This window comes from Rhagoletis zephyria, unplaced genomic scaffold (assembly GCF_001687245.7).
Source record: "Rhagoletis zephyria isolate East Lansing unplaced genomic scaffold, Rhagoletis_zephyria_1.1 Rzeph_scaffold_00668, whole genome shotgun sequence".
Classification (NCBI taxonomy): Eukaryota; Metazoa; Arthropoda; class Insecta; order Diptera; family Tephritidae; genus Rhagoletis; species Rhagoletis zephyria.
This window is the reverse complement of record NW_016157752.1, coordinates 132,460-148,965: the sequence shown is the minus strand read 5'-3', so window position 1 is coordinate 148,965 and position 16,506 is coordinate 132,460. Positions and strand designations below refer to the sequence as shown.

Sequence of the window (16,506 nt, the reverse complement as noted above, 5' to 3'; positions counted from 1 at the left end):
ATAAAGATGAAGATGAAGATGAAAATGAAGATAACCGTAAACAAAAACATAAAGATAAAGACAGATAAAGTTAAAAATAAAGATTAAGATGAACATAAAAATAAATACGAAGATAAGAATATAGAAAATAAATAAAGAAAAGAAAAAAAAAAGGGGAAAACATCATGATTAATATTTGCAAATTTTGTCCAACAAAAAACGCACTACAAAAAAATCGAGAGAAGTTTCACTCCCATCGTTTAGCCCAGGTGCATCCCGTTTTGTTTTAAAAATTCCTTTCAATTATAGAGTCCCACTTACGGCATCGCGGTGAGCACACTGCCAACCATGCCCAAGCCAGTTAAGGGCATCGCACCCATCACACAGCAGCCACAGGCAAGTCGCGAGCCCAAGACGACCACACTCACGGTGCCATCGAAGCTCCCAACACCTTCCATTGCGGTCACGCCGAGTTTGTCTGTGACCAAGGAAATTTCACCTAAGAAATCGCCTGGCACTAGCAAACGCATCGTACAGGAACTACCACCCTCAGCAGCACGCGATGGGCGACGCAGCTCTGATGTGCAGCCGACGCGTGCCAACACAAACGCAGACGTCAAATTTACAAATAATCACACCGATGTCTCAGAGTGCAGCACAAATACAGATGAATATGCCACTTGCACCGATACATCGAAGCGCACGCCAGGTATTAAGACACCACCAACAACAACAACAACAAGCTCATCATCGACAACACAAGTACCAGGTTTGATGGCGCAAAGTGTCTACAAAAATACATAGAACACCAAAAAAAAAAAAAGTCAATCAATAGATTAGTGTGCCTTGCTGCTTAAGCTCCACAAAAAAAAAAAACAAAAAAACAAAAACAGCTAAGCATCTAACAAGTTGTCGTGTCAAAAACCCAACACACCTCAGTAACCTTAGCCATCCGCTAGCAACAGCCAACCATGCATCCTACATCAACAAATCAGCATCCGAAAAACTAGCTACCTAGTCATTATCCATCCATCTTTCAGTGGCTGTCAATCCATCATTAAAAGATTACATAAATAACCAATCCACACATAATCCTCTGACTCATTTGTACTCGCTTATATATGTATGCACTTAGCGACACACACACACAGTTCTTGTTGCACACACTCACACGTACATAAACACACAAGCCAGCGGTTAGGCTTTTTAGCTGTATTCTCCTTTCCTTTCAACACTCACGCTTCCTTCTGCATCATACTAGTACATATTTTTGTGTGTGTTTTTGTGTCCGTCCTTAGCTGATAACGTGTATGCTATTAAAGTATTTTCATATGGTATTTGTTGTTGTTGCTTGATGAACGCTTCTGTACAAAAAGAAAAATAAAATACATACCTACACTCATATGACTGTGTAATGCTTCTTAGCTCAGCTTAGTTCAACGCTCGCTTATAGAGTAGTCTAGCGCAGTTGTCGGCGATTTTAATCTTCATATATTTTTTGCCTTTTTCCCCTCTCTTTTCTCCTACAGTTTCTACACAAAGTTCACAAATCGACCGCACCCAAGGTTCATCCTTCGAGAGTGCCTCATCGCTCTACTCTACACGCGGCGAAATAACGTCAGAGGATATGCTACAGCACGATGAAAAGCCCACTAAGCCGCACAAGGTCGAACGTGACATGCAGCTGAAGTCTCCTCTACCCATGGCTGAGCTGACTAAGCGTTCACCTTCGCATTCCATCAGCAGCACTTCCTCGGGCAGCTACAATGTTGCTGGGCTCGCGACACCTTCACCCTCGGCAAAGGATGCTGAGAAGCGTCTAGAATTAGCTGAGAAATCGCTCAGCAAGTCGCCAGCAACCACAGGTATTCTGCAACCCTCATCGAATGAGCCAACAGCCACCATAAGTGGCGAGAAGCCACGCATCAAACCCGAGTCCATATCGGAGGATGAACGCAGTGAAGTGCGCTACTCGTCCTCCGGCTACTACGAGAGTCCGCACGACGACGAACATGTGATAAAGTCACGTCGTCATCGACTCGATGAGGAGCGCAAGCGCCGCAAGACCACTATGAAACTGGACATTGAAAAAGAGAATTTACGCGCGCTTACCAGCCCAATCAAGAAACCGGCGGCTGCAGCAGCCGGCGCGCTTACCACACCTACAGCTGGCACAAAGGATAAGCTGCCGTCCGAAAGGCAATCCACAACCAGCGGTACACCGCACGCCATTGTCGACGCGGCAAGTCCGAATCGCATTAAACGTTTCCGTCCGAAGATACGTCGTCAATTGCGGCGAAGTTCGCGTGATGATAGCACGCCAAAACGACAAAAGAATCTAGTCAATTTGTACGGCATACCACCGTCAGCGGGTAGCACCGAAAAGTTGCTAGACTATAGCGTTAAGCTTAAAAAGGAAGAACACGAGGAGTTGCCAGTTGTCGAGTGTAAGACGAGTAAAATGATTACATCGCCCACAACAACAACGAAAACTACCAAATCGTCCTCGGAAGTGTGTCAATTGAAGGCAAAGTCTATTGAGTCATTGCGTTCTGTGTCGCCTGGTTCCGATTCGGTGTTCTACAGCGAGGCAGATGGTCCAACACAGGAACCGCATGCGCATTGTTTGCACTGCGGCAAAGGTACGGAGGGTCAGACGACGGTTATAAGCGCTTTAGCTGGCGACTCAGTCGAATCGCTGCCATTTATTGAGAACGAACATGAGCAGGATATTGTTAAGCCTCCTTCAGACTTTGCAGACTCTCCGGTCACCGCGAAAACTACGCAGCGGCTCTACAAGAAAATGGATAAACGTTTTCGTTCGGAAGAACGCTATCATGGCGGCGAACGGGGGCGTCACTACAAGACGCGCCAGGAGAATATACGCGCAAAGGTAATCGCTTGACGTATATATGAATACTTCAAGATGCAATCAAAATTCTCACATTTCAGAGTGAGGAACGCAGTCGTGAAAGCGTGCACTCGCGTAGTCCGCAGAGTTTACGTCCAGCGGGCTCCAGTCCATGTGTGCTGCCCGACGCCGCGGTTGAGCAGAGCCAGCAAATCATCTATCGCGGTAACTACGATCCGGCGCGTTATTCGCGTCTCACCGACGCAGATGTTTGGACGCAGCTGAATCATCAGAGTTTTGGTATAAACTGCTGGTGGATTTTCGAAGTGTTTGCGAAATTCTAAAGCGTTTCTTTTGTTTTATTTCGCCTTCCGCAGATCGTCATCGCGATCGCCGCCCGTCAACTGAGTCCGAGCGCAGTTTTCACTCCAAATACCAGGTCATACTTCATCGTCTGGTCCAACGGCGTTGCACTTTGGAAATGTATCACCGCCAGCGGAATAATAATTTTCGTAAGTTTAAACAAATGTTTTTTTTTGTTTGTGTATTAAAAATGTGTGCACAGTACCCCTTGGAATGTCCTGCAATCAAATGCCGAAAATCATAACTCGATGCATTCGAATAACGCGTCATTATAAAAAAATGTTTATGAAGATATTTGTGTATTCACAAACCTAAAATTTTTTTGAATTTTGAAAGACAAAGGTAGATTTACATAAGCTTGTTTTTGATGTTTAAAGATCTTATCTCTCGGTATGAGTAAAAAACCCCGGTATGAATTAAAATTTTTTGGGCTACTTTTGGACCATTTCGCGAATCATTTCGGGACCATATGTATGACATTTAGTTTACTTCTATTTCTAAGGCAACAGGGTTTTAACAAGACTTCCCACTTCGGGTTAGATTTCTTAGAGATTTTTTGGTGCGGGCGCCTATGTAGCCTTTACTTAAATCCGGCCCTGCTTGCTCATCTTCATTTCCAATGCTAATGTCAGTGTCCATCGGTATTTTAATCCATGAAACCTCGAGTTGTGCCATTAACCGTTTAACCATAATTTTTTGACTTTGAGCATTAATAAGCAGGGAATAGATTTTGAGGACCTAAAAACCAGAAAAAAAGACCAAGTAAAATAGGGAAATAGGCAGGAAAAGGCACTCGAAATCGCAAAAAATGCAAAAGAAGGCACTAAAAAGCGAAAAATAAAACCAAAAAATAATAAAAAAAATACATTTATTTTAGAAATGTTTATTTTACAAGTAAAAGGAAAAACTATGAACTAGTTTCATTATATGAAAAATTTCTACTTTGAATCTTTGGAAATTTTCTCCTTTCAAGTTTTTAACTCACAGAACTTTAATCTCTAAAATTGTAGTAACATTGAACCACAAGAATGCAGAAAGCGTAGCAAATTTCCTAAGAACTGAGTAAAGCCTTAAAGGAATTTGACACAAAATAAATAGTTATCGAACTCGGTTGACGTGGTCCAAAGTTATGCGGTAACAAATATAAAAAAAAATAAAAAATATTCCGACGAGCTGATAACCTCCTCCTTGTTTGGAACCGACTTCCAATAAATAAATAAATCAAGTGGGTGTCTCTACTTAATTCAAAAGAAGGGGGTATTTCGAAAAGATTGTAGAGAAACAAGCACCGATCAAATTAGAGAATATTTGTTTGTTGTTCAGTTGAAAGATCTGATTATTTTTTTCTATTTTTAATTAATTTGTATATAATCCAAAAATCTGGTATACTACAATTGTTACTCGTAGCTGAAGCATTCGCTTCGAATTTTTTATTTTATTTTATTTTTTTTGTATATAAATGTTTCCGACTTTTATTGTTTCGACATTGATGAGTAGGTACTACGCTTTGATGTTTTGCAACATTGCAGCAATCAACTAGAACACACTTACATAGTCTATAGACTTGTACATAAAAAATAAATATGTATAAATGGACTAACTGCAAAAGAATATCTAATTTTGGAACGACGTGCCTACGAAACACTGAGTGAACGTGAGCGAGCGCCAACCAAGAGTCAGCCATCAGCAAGACCCAAAAGCAAATTTTCAAATATTCGCTCAAACAAAAACAACTCTGAGGAGTATGAAAATTGCGTGACTAGGGTTTTGAAATTCGAAAGTAAAAAGTGTTCGAATGGATACATGTGCGTACTTCATTAGTACCGGGCAGCGGCTGCTTTTGGCAACAACGTGTTGATCGAATGTGCGTGCGATTTTTTTTTTTTATTTGCTTGCGTTTATTTATTTTTTTATTGTAGACAAATGTAATTGGTTTAGTTGTTGCTAATGTCTATTGTATTTTAGGGCTTCACACTTATGGTACGCATGTTTTAAAAATAGTCGATTAGATTAATTAGCGCGCGCGTTAGATAGCGAGGTGCGCGCTCATTACGTTGTCCCCAGCGTGCGAGTGTTTTTATACGCAACAATCGGTCGAATGGTCGAGCGGTCAGTGGTTCATTGACAAAGGCGTGCGTGCAAAAGTAAAGGCAGAATGTGAACTTATTTCGTGCAATAAAATCGAGCGCAGCGAATTGTGTAGATAAAAAATTTAGAATAAAATCAATCAAAATCACGGCACATTTTGTGATAAACAAAATTAAATTAAAAAAAAAAATTAAAAAGCAACATCTAAAAGTTTTTAATTGCAACATTATGAAATAAAAAAAAAAAAACTAGAAAAAAGTCAATAAGAAACTTTTAAAAATTATAATAAACAAATAAAATATATTTAAAAAATTGCTATAAAATAAAAATTTATATAACTGAAACTTAGAATATTGCAGCAATAAAAAATCACTTTATTAAATAAAGCTTAACTCGAACGAAAGTGAACGAAATTTTTTCTTATTTAATTTTAGTGGCCTTAATTAAACACTATTGATAAATAGAAAGTTTCCACCAAAATTCTTAATAATTTTATAATAATTTGAATAAAAATAAATATTACAAAAAACGTAAAAGATTTTACATCTATTTTTTTTTTTATAAAACTGTAGATATAAACTAAAACTAAGAGAAAAAAGAAAAAATCTATAACGAGTTTTTAAAGAGAAATTAGATAGGGGCCAGTCCATTGTTACTGGTACATTTTACTCCATATAATCTAGGAAAGATTAAGGAATACATTTGAAACGAGATTGCACGTACATTAGGGCGGAGCAGTTTGTTCGGAGCCAAATTTTCGAAGAAAGTTTATAGCAAATTCAAATTCAAATATACCAAAATTGACGTTGGACCCGCCTAATTTTCACAAGAAAAAGCAGTATTTTGCGACTTGCTTGGTGGAAATTTATTTTTCAGTTTCCAAAAAAAAATGTCCTCGGTTTTGTGAAGTAGTCTCTTAAATATGAAAAAAAACACAAAATTTTGTAAATGAAAAATTAATTTCGTTCGGAAAAATTTATAATACACTGATTTTTCTTTTAAATTTTTTTTTATATAATTTTTGGTATATAGTTTGTTCGCCATTTTTGCTTAGAATTAATCGTAGAATTTGAATATGGCAAAAATTTTTTCGAAATTAAATTACTGCGCCCTAATGCACATATTTGATTTTGTTACAAAAAAAGGTCATTTTCCACACTATTACTTTAAGGAGCTTATAGGATTTCTCTTAGGACTCATCGTTCGTCTGCTCCGTAGGGGCGCGCTTACAAATTAGGCTCAATGCGGGGTTTGAAAATTCGTTCACTGATGGGAGTGAAAAATTTTTCAGACGCATCCCTCGTCATTGACTTTAGTTTGTGGGGCCCAAGCCCAGCGCGCAGAATCCATTGCTTTCCAAGAGAAAGTTTTAGTTATGTAAAAAAATACTCATAATTTATTTTTAAATGTTTATTATAAAAATTGCTTCCCTATAAGAGTTACATAAAAAGTTTAAATAAATTCGAATACAAATTTTATTCCCAAAAAAGTTCTAAAACAAAGCAGAGCATAATCAAAATCAACAATGTGTATAAATAAAAAAAATTAATTTATACAATTTCTTATAAACCAAAAGTTGAATAAAAATTTCGAGTAAAAAAATATATTATTTAAAAAATGAATAACTAAATTTTGAACAGAAAAAATTTATTAAAATAAAGTTTTTGTAACAATATTTATTATTTTATATTATCAAGGAAAAATAATAATTAAAGTGAGATTCCGAGATTAAAATTCAAAAAGAGCTTAAAAAAAGTTTCGTATAAAAATTTTTATTAAACAAAAATTTTAATTGTTTTTGTTTTCCGATAACATTTTTTATTAAAAAACCGCCGCAAGCTCAATAAAAATTTTTCAACATTCAACATAATTTTTAAAACAAGTAAAAAAGTAGCCAAAAAACAAGAAAAATTCAGCACAATGATCGGTAGGCCGAAATTTCATTTAGAACTTTTAGTTTATTCCTTGATTTGTGAAGCGTAACTTTTTCCTGCAGAACTAATCACCTCGAATTCTGCAACGGATTCGCTGCGACGCAAACTGGAGGATGTGCTGAAACTGATGCTCTTGGTCTGGGCACGCGAGTCGCATGTGATTGCCAAGACTTCAGGCGGCAAAAGGGGTACTTTTTAAACTAAGGATTCCTTAGTAAGGAATCATAAGCCTTACATGCACACATTACCATAATCAAACAACCCAGCACTAAAGTACCGAAAACTAACGATACTTTTATTTCGTTTTCCTACTTTTCTCTCTCTGTCTCTCTCTCTTTTACTTCCATTCAGGCGTCGACAAAACAATTGTGGTCAAGAGTGAATCCGGTGAATTTGGCTTCCGCATACATGGCTCCAAGCCGGTCGTCGTCGCTGCCATTGAACCAGAAACACCCGCCGAAAGTTCAGGGCTTGAAGTGGGTGACATAATTATCTCCGTAAATGGCGTCGAAGTGTTGGACAAACATCACACCGAAGTGGTGAAGATAGCGCACGATGGCTGCGAGATACTCGAGTTAGAGGTGGCGCGCACCATTGGCGTACTCATGCACGAGCAGCAAGAGCCACCATGCCAGCCGATCTACAGCGGCTATTTGTGGCGGCAGAGCGGTCAGGCGAAAGGTGCGCCAAATACAAAGAAATGGGTACGTCGTTGGTTCTCGTTGCGACCGGACAATTGCCTCTACTACTACAAAACGGAGGAGGTAAATAAGTGTTTGATGGAACAGAACAGAATTATTGTACGAATTTGTTTTACTTTTTTTTTTTTGTCCATTCGATTGGCGCAGGACTCACAACCCGTTGGCGCTATGATTATGGCCAAGCATACAGTTGATCACTGTCCACCGGAGGTCGGCAAGCCGTACGCCTTCAAAATCGATTCCGGCGAAGGCATACCGTTGTATGTGGCTGCCGATTCAGAGGAATTATCCAGCCGTTGGATTAAGTTGCTCAAGCAAACGGCCACACAGGGCACACCCTGGCTGGATAATTGGTAGCTAAGCAATTGCTTTTGTCCCTTTTTTTTACTTTGGAAAATACCAAGAAACCTTAATCTTAGTTTTTTTTTAATAAAAAAAATGGCAATGTTTTTTGTTCACTTCTTTCTTTACTTTCTTCATCTCTGCACACACAATCAGCGCACACAATCTCTACCAACCGCCGTGCAGCATTACACGACCGGACTGCTTTGGTTACCTGCTGAAGTTGGGCTCCCGCTGGTGCGGCTGGTCGAAGCGCTACTGTGTGCTGAAGGATGCTTGTTTGTATTTCTATCAGGATGCGAATAGTAAAACGGCATTTGGTGAGTGCGTCGTTAGTTGGCGTTGTTAACACATAATATTTGTACTTTTGTCGAGAAAAGTATTTTCGTGTTTACATCACTTCGTAAATTTTTGTTTGTTTTCCCTTCTTACACTCTTGCCTTTAATTATTTTTTCTCTTCAACACTAGGTATGGCTTGCCTGCATGGCTACAAAGTGTCGTCGATGTCAACCAATGCTTCAGGCAAAAAGAATTCATTTGAGATAATTCCACCAGAAACAAAATTGCGCCACTACTACTTCTGCACCGAATCGGAGATGGATAAAAAGAGGTGAGTTTCAGTGTTGAGGTGTAGAGAGAGAGTTTAAACAACTGACGCAATAGCTAACATTGACAGGTCAAATTGGTCAAAGTAGACAACTTGGTTCGTTATCGGCGTCATTAAAGTGTAAACAGAATCAAATAGCTGAGCGAACTTCATCGGAAGAAAGTTCGCTGCCAAAATTAAAACAAACTGTGGTATTTGAGATTGCACAGAACCAAAGCGGCAACGAAGTTCGTCTGGCGAACTGCGTCGAGTATAGATTTATCTGTAATTTTGCCGCTGCCGACCGGCAAAAAATCAGTTATCAGTGGTAAAATACCTTCGTTTCTTCACTTTTCTAGCAGATAATTATCAGGAATAGGCAGAATGGAAAAATTTGCAGATACATTTTTTTGCTTTTCAATTTTCGTATTCTTTATTTGTCATTCAACAGATGCGCATTTCGTTGCGGCGAATACCACCCGACGAAATTCGTCCAGCGATTTGATTCTCTTTATACTTTTACCCCTTACTTATGTACAGTAGGGTGGTCCAAAAAGTAAAATCGGAATTTTATATGTAAAACTTTGAGCGACCTCTAACAATTTTTTATTTCAAAATAAAAAACTGTATAAAAAATCCTTAGTAGGTTAAAATTTCGACTTTACTCCCCCCCCCCCCCCCCCCCCCCCCTTTTTNTTTTTGGACCACCCCAATGCACATATTTTGTTATGACGATTATTATCGGCAATGATTTTGGTAAACTCCGATAACATATCGATATTTTCATCACTATTCTTAGTACTATTTTAATCATTATTATTATCATTTTCGGATTTATGGTCGCTATCGAGATCGGTATCTTTATCGATATCGGCATACGACATATTTTTCGATGTTATTGTTTGTTTTATAATCAACGTTATCGCTGTATATTTCGTTCTGATGATTTTTATTGTTATCGATATCGATATTGTTGAAGTTATCGGAGAGTCGATTCAGTTGTCAGTACTTCTAACGACATGGTTACCAATATCGGTCGAATTATAATTGACGAAATCGATTTACAAATTTGTTTCTACATTGTAATCATTATCAATATTGCTCTACTCGTCGAATCGAATTACTTTACTCATTGGGATATTTTTGCGGCAGTGCTCCAACACGATGACCAAAACTTGAAATGGTTGAGAAATTAAATAGCCTGAGCTCTATTTAGTTTAGGCTTCGGGCGTAGCGGAGAAACTAATGCTGGGCCTAGATGATATTTCATATCCCTATTAATAAATCCTTAGCACTTAGCGCCCAAGTTTTTTGGTCCGCTTCCCTAATAGAAACTAAATGTCTTCGACGTATTAAAATGCATTAGTCTTTGCCCGGCCAACGCTGTAAAGTGACACTACATGTGTTCCGGTGACTCGTAGTTCTAACGACAAATTCGGATTTCGTTCTTTGTGCACATACCAATCCATATGGCAACGCAGTCGGTTATGACCGGTTAAATAACCAGCGAGCAATCTGATATCAACTCTGTTGCAGAAATTGTTGTTGTTTTTACCGAAAGGATAACTAAAAATTCTGGCCTGTTTTAGCGTTCCTACAGCTCTGAAGTATTAACGGCGCTTTCAGTTTACCCACTCGGTGACTACAAGGCTCAAATAAGTCCAAAATGATTCTGATCGCACTAGGGAAAATGCTGAGCCCTTTTTAACCAATTCCTAGGCGACTTCGGTTTCCTCCACGTATCCACAGAAATCCAATTTTGATAGGATCCTTTTTAAGTTATCTGTTGTCACAATCGCGGTATCCTCAAACTACATAGTATTATCTACTTTAATACTGAATTGATTTCAGTATAGAGCTCAGTATCAACTTGCAATCTCGGACTTGTCAGGAACTACATAGTTGTTGTCTTACGACACCATAGACGATAGTTTGATATCTGAAGAGGTAAGAAGTTCTGCCGGCTTAAATCTTACTATGAAGTTATCTTCTCAGACCAAACTACGGTTAAAGGACCGCTGTTTTTCATAACATTCCTTCTAAGCCTACGTCCTAGAAAGTTTGGCACTATAGCAGCATTTAGGTTTGAATTTTATCACATCTTTTGGAGCATCTCATACAAGAAGAAGACGATGTCCTTCCCTTTCCCGAACTGCAAATTCCTCAACTGTATAGCTTAGACCCAGTTTTCAGCTGCTCTCTATTTTGATTAAAAAACATTGCCTAATCGTCATCTTTTCTGCTTCATTTTAGATGGATCTCGGCTCTTGAATATTCCATCGATCGTTGGATCAAATCTGGGTAACTAAAATTGAAAACAATTGGGAGTAAGCGAAAGCGCAGTTTCAGCTACTATCTTGAATAAAAAAAAAAATACGAATCAAGCAAGAAACTGGGGTAAGGAAAAGTGCTGTCAGAGCGTCAGAAGGACTAACTTTGCTGCCAAAACAAACAAGAAAAAAAAAATATGCCAAAAAAAGAACAAATGAAAATAAAAATAATTAGGAGAAGGTTTTTTTTGGGAAAAGCTACATATGGAATCAGAAAACAACTAATCAGAACAAATATTTTTAAAAACACGAAATAAGCCAATATTTTGTAAGAGAACCAAAGAGAAAGTTGTGTGATTGAAACGAAAAAGGGCAAAATTTCTAAAACTAAAATATAATGTGAAGATTTGAAAAAAAAATATATTTTAAATTTGCTGTAAAAAGTTTGCATTAAAAAGTTTAAAATTTAGCAAATAGACAAAAATTTGCTGACCATTTATTACATAAAAATGTAGATGTACATAAATAAATAAGCCAAAGATATTTATGTAAAATGAAATCTGATTTATTGCATTGTAATTTATTGTACTAAAGAAAAAAATATATTTAATAGAAATTTCAGCATTTAATGGCAAGTGATCCTAACTGTCAACCAACACCATAAATTACTTAGTGTGACGATCACAAAAAATAGCATTAGTGTATATTAAAAAAAAAAATATATATATATATATATACGGATCTAGTGTTTAGAAAATGAAAATTGATAGACAATTAAAATTTCAAAAATAATAAATATAAAAGAATATTTAAATGAATAAAGCAAATACTGATTATTGCATATAGGAAATTAAAATTTATTTTGACTGATCGAATTGAGGACCTGTAAGTTTTTATTGCAAGTTTTTTTGACAACTTAGGGGTGGTTCCTCTTTTATGGGGAGCACGGCTTGTTTTAGATAATTTATATGAAAAAAAAAATAACACAAAAAAATTTCAAAAAATAAGAGAAAATACAGAAAAATAGCTTTACTGCGAGCGCAGTCAAATTAAAAAAAAAAAAATTTAATTTTTTCGTTTACACATTTATTACGAGTAGTGTTTGCTAAATAAATTCATGGTTTTTGGTATTTTAAATACAAAATAAATTATAAAAACACATGCAAACGTACACACACACACACACACACACACACGCAAGTACTGATCACCAAGTCTTATGGTAAAATTAGATTTACAAAAGATAAAAATTAATTTCAAATATTTGTGCATAATATAAATTTACAAATAAAGCATATAAATTTATTAAAAATCATGTATACACATAGATACATTCGACCAAAATTATATAATTGTACTGTGTAGTTGTCGATTTGGCTTTTAAAAATATGTGTATGTATATGCTTATATTTATGTAACTTAGTTGTATATATGTATGTGCGCGCGTGGATTAAGTGGTTTTGTGTTTTTTTTTTTGGGAAAATTGAAGGCAAAAGTTTTTAAATAAAAGATTATTAACACTCACCTAGGGATTGCTTACAAAAATAATTAAAAATAACAAAAATTGTTGTTACTTTAGATGCTTACGCATAAATTGAAAACTTAAATTATTTACATGCTAATTGTTAGTGTAAATTTTTGATACGTTAACAAGCGAACGCGGCAGAGTAGGTGTTGAAACAAAATAAAGCTTGTTTTGATTTACTTAGTTTTGGCATTTTTGAGTATTTTTTTATATAAACATACTTTAAATTTTTCTCTAATTTGCTTACTAATTCTTAATTATTTACATAGGTGACTTCCACGCAAAAAATTTCTGAGCCAAAGCGTACTCAACAAGTTTTGATTTGATACCACTTTTGGCAACCATTTAAAAATTTGTTGTTGAATTTTTTATTATGCATAAATTTTTGGGAGATGACAACAATTTGGGGAAAAATTTAGCTTTTTTCTACCTAATCGGATTTTGATATTAATTTGTTGGTAACCATTTTAAAATTTTTTGTTATATTTTTGATTCTGTATAAATTTTTTTGCAAGGTGGCAACTTCGTTTCAGAAAAATATCGGCTTTTTTCTAACTTCTCTGTTTTTGATACTAATTTTTTGGTACACATTTTATTTTTTTTTTTTGTATTTTGGATTTGTTATACATATTTTGTCAGGTGGCAACTTTATTAAGGAAAATATCAGCTTTTTTTCTAACGACATAACTTGTTTTTAATTTTGGTACCCATTTTATATTTTTGTTGTTGCATTTTTGATGCTGTATACATCTTTTGCAAGTAGGCAACTCTATTAAAAAAAAATATCAGTTTTTTTCTAACTACTTTGTTTTTGTTAGGTATTGATATTTTGGTAGCCATTTTAAAATTCATTACTGCATTTTTGATTCTGCATTAATTTGAGAAAAATATCATATTTTTTCTAACTAATTTGTTTTTGCTACCAAATTTTTTTTACCCAATTTGAAATTTCGTGTTGTATTTTTAATTTCTTGTTAAGATGTTAAGAGAGTTTGCTTTACTGCATTTTGACCTGTGAGATTCAGTGGCTCGAATTCAAGAATTACCTCCAGCGCAACCGTAGGGCCCTGCCAAACGTTGAATCTTGGTGAGGGACTGGCTTATCATTGCTAGAGTGGTCCTGGACACCCAAGCCACTGCCCCACATTTTACTGTAGGTCATACCATTTTTTGGAGGGCAACTCCAGGGTTTTCCCGCAAGACGTTTGCACACCATCAGAAGTGTTTTAGTCTTGGAGGTAGGCACCTCAACATGACTTCTGCAGAGGAGTTTGGAGTCTAGGATAGGTCTCTTATATTTTTTGGTGGAGTAATTATGTTCTCGGGTCTGGAGCCACCTATCGGGTCCAGTTTTTGCAGGTGTATTTCTCTTGATGTTAATAATATGTATTTTAAATTTGAAGCAAATCGGACCATAAATGAAGTTTTTCGTATTAATATATAGATTATCTAATGAATAATAATAAAATGAGAGTACAAAACCGGGTTTTTAATAAAATTTTATTTCTATTTCGTTTTTTGTTTATTTCTATAAAAGTTGTGCAAACTTTTTTTGACCATTTTTACACACAACTATAATAAATTTTTAATCAGTGTCACATTTGCATTGAAATTCTCTCTCCCAAAACCTGTTTTGTTATTTAAGTAATAAATTTCTTTATTGTGTGCAATTAACTGTCGGTACGTTCATTTGTGTGTAGTCCAGTGTATATCTTTATACGAGTATGACCCCTGCAGGGAAACGGCGAACTAGTGAATCAAATTTCTAGTTCGGTGCTAGATCTTTATTAGCAAAAACGAACGAGTTCAATTGTAACTAGATTCCCACCAGTTTTACTTTACATAGATTTGTGCTGGCAGCTTTTTCGTTCAAATACGCTTTCATTCCGCACTTCGCAGATGCTTTTTCATAGCTAGGTAATACAAAACAAAAATTTATGTTAACGTTTTAACATCTTGGGACCGTCTGGAATCTAACCAATAACAGCAAGCACCTCTGCAAACTCAGCTACAGCCAAAGGTATGTAAACCTACATTTCTTACAATCATTCAAACAAATTTAATTTCAAATTGAAAAAAAATTTCTTTGAAAATAATTTAAAATCGCACACACGTAAGAAAAAAACAGATTGAAAAATTATCATGATTTTTCTTTCGTCCTTTCGGAACTATCGAAAAAGGGATGTAGCGTGGGAGGGCAATTGACACTTCCTAGCACATCGCCATATTAAATTCGTCAGTTGTTTGCATGCAAAAGAGAATTTTATGCGAACCAGTACTGGGTCTAAATGTACAGAACTAGAGATTTTCCCCACAGGGATATTGCTGCTCTATGACTTGCAGTAGACTATATGCACTTATGTATGTGTACTTTTCATTTCATATATATATATATTTGCTAGTGACAGCACAAACATTTGTTATCTATGCCATATTAAACGTTCGACTATTTACTTTCGTTTGCGAGATAACTATACCGAGATAAATATACAGTGGTTCGATTCTAGAAAAGATTAGAAAAACATGATCGGAAGATTTCGTAATTTGGTAGCACATTCTCCAGCCAGCTTATGCTGCATCAGCTTAAACCTATGTTCAATGGAAAATCTTACTTCTCTCTTCATTAAATTTTATTTCTAAATAACGTCCTACCAATTTTTTTTCTAGAAAAATAACTTTATTTTTTTTAGTTTTAAATTATGCTCGGAAAATAAGTAGTTTTTAGTGTTTTAGTTTTTGCTTAAAAAATAAAACTGGCGTTTTCCTTAAATAGGGAGAAGCAAATTAAAAATCGTCAAATAAATATCATTAAAAGTAAATTCATCACCCTCTTAAGCCAAGTACTAATACCAAAATTAAGGTTTAGACGAATATGAATACCATTTCGATGGAAAAGCCGAAGACGAGTATGCCCACGAACTTAATCTTCATCTTTAACTTCAATTTCATTTTCATCTTCATCGCGTACTTCAACTTCATCTCCATGTTCAACTTCAGATGACATCTTCATCAACATCTTTATATTCGTCTTCAACAATGAACGTCATCTTTAACTTCATCTTTATCGCCATTATAATCTTCATCCTTATCTTTATCTGTACAGTTATCTTTATCCCTAGCCTTTGTTTTTGTCCTTGCATCTTTCTCTCTCTCTCTCTCTTCGATTCCTCTTCAACGCGACCACATCCCGTCTATCCACGTAGTCGCCCATTCTACGTGGCGTTTTTATACCCGAGCGCACTTGTGCACAAGGGTATATTAATTTTGTTCACATAACGGTTGTTTGTAACAGGCAAAACGAATCGAGATAGATATAGAACTACAAATGTATACATAAATGATCAGGATGAAAAGAGAAATCGATTAAGCGGTGACTGTCTGTCCGTCCGTCCGTCTGTCCGTCCGTCTGTGCACACGATAACTCGAGTAAAAATTAAGATATCTTAACGAAACTTGGTACGTGTACTTCTTTCGGGCGTAGGACGGATGGTATTGAAAATGGGCAAAATCGGACAATAACCACGCCTACCTCCCATATAACGGTAATTTTCAGAAATACAAAAACTGCGATATTTTAGTAACTACTGAAGATTATTCACTCAAAATTGATATTTGCAATAACTTTTAGACGAAAAATAAGAATATTATAAATTTTTGAAAAATGGGCGTAGCCACGCCCACTTAGTGTTACATGTGTATATCTTGGCAACCGCTACACCGATTTCTTCCAAACTTCACACAGTTATTGGCCTTGGTATAGGATACCAAATGGCAGAAAATTTAAAAAATCGGACAATAACCACGCCCACATCCCATATAACGGTAATTTTGAGAAATACAAAATCTTCGATAAATCAGTAAATATT

At 36.0% G+C, this 16,506-nt stretch overlaps 1 protein-coding gene across 1 annotated transcript in view; it reads left to right on the top strand.

Annotated features, from left to right (window-relative positions):
• Positions 1–11,501, top strand: part of LOC108360967 (uncharacterized) — a 35,346-nt gene extending 23,845 nt beyond the window's left edge. Inside the window, exons 11-21 of the mRNA XM_017613473.1 lie at positions 289–688; positions 1,509–2,872; positions 2,932–3,130; positions 3,208–3,342; positions 7,176–7,208; positions 7,278–7,403; positions 7,567–7,979; positions 8,064–8,269; positions 8,415–8,578; positions 8,728–8,869; positions 11,099–11,501. Coding sequence (XP_017468962.1) covers positions 289–688; positions 1,509–2,872; positions 2,932–3,130; positions 3,208–3,342; positions 7,176–7,208; positions 7,278–7,403; positions 7,567–7,979; positions 8,064–8,269; positions 8,415–8,578; positions 8,728–8,869; positions 11,099–11,150 — 3,234 coding nt within the window. The 3' untranslated portion in view covers positions 11,151–11,501. The remainder of the gene's footprint in view (positions 1–288; positions 689–1,508; positions 2,873–2,931; positions 3,131–3,207; positions 3,343–7,175; positions 7,209–7,277; positions 7,404–7,566; positions 7,980–8,063; positions 8,270–8,414; positions 8,579–8,727; positions 8,870–11,098) is intronic.
• The last annotated feature ends 5,005 nt before the right edge of the window (positions 11,502–16,506 follow it).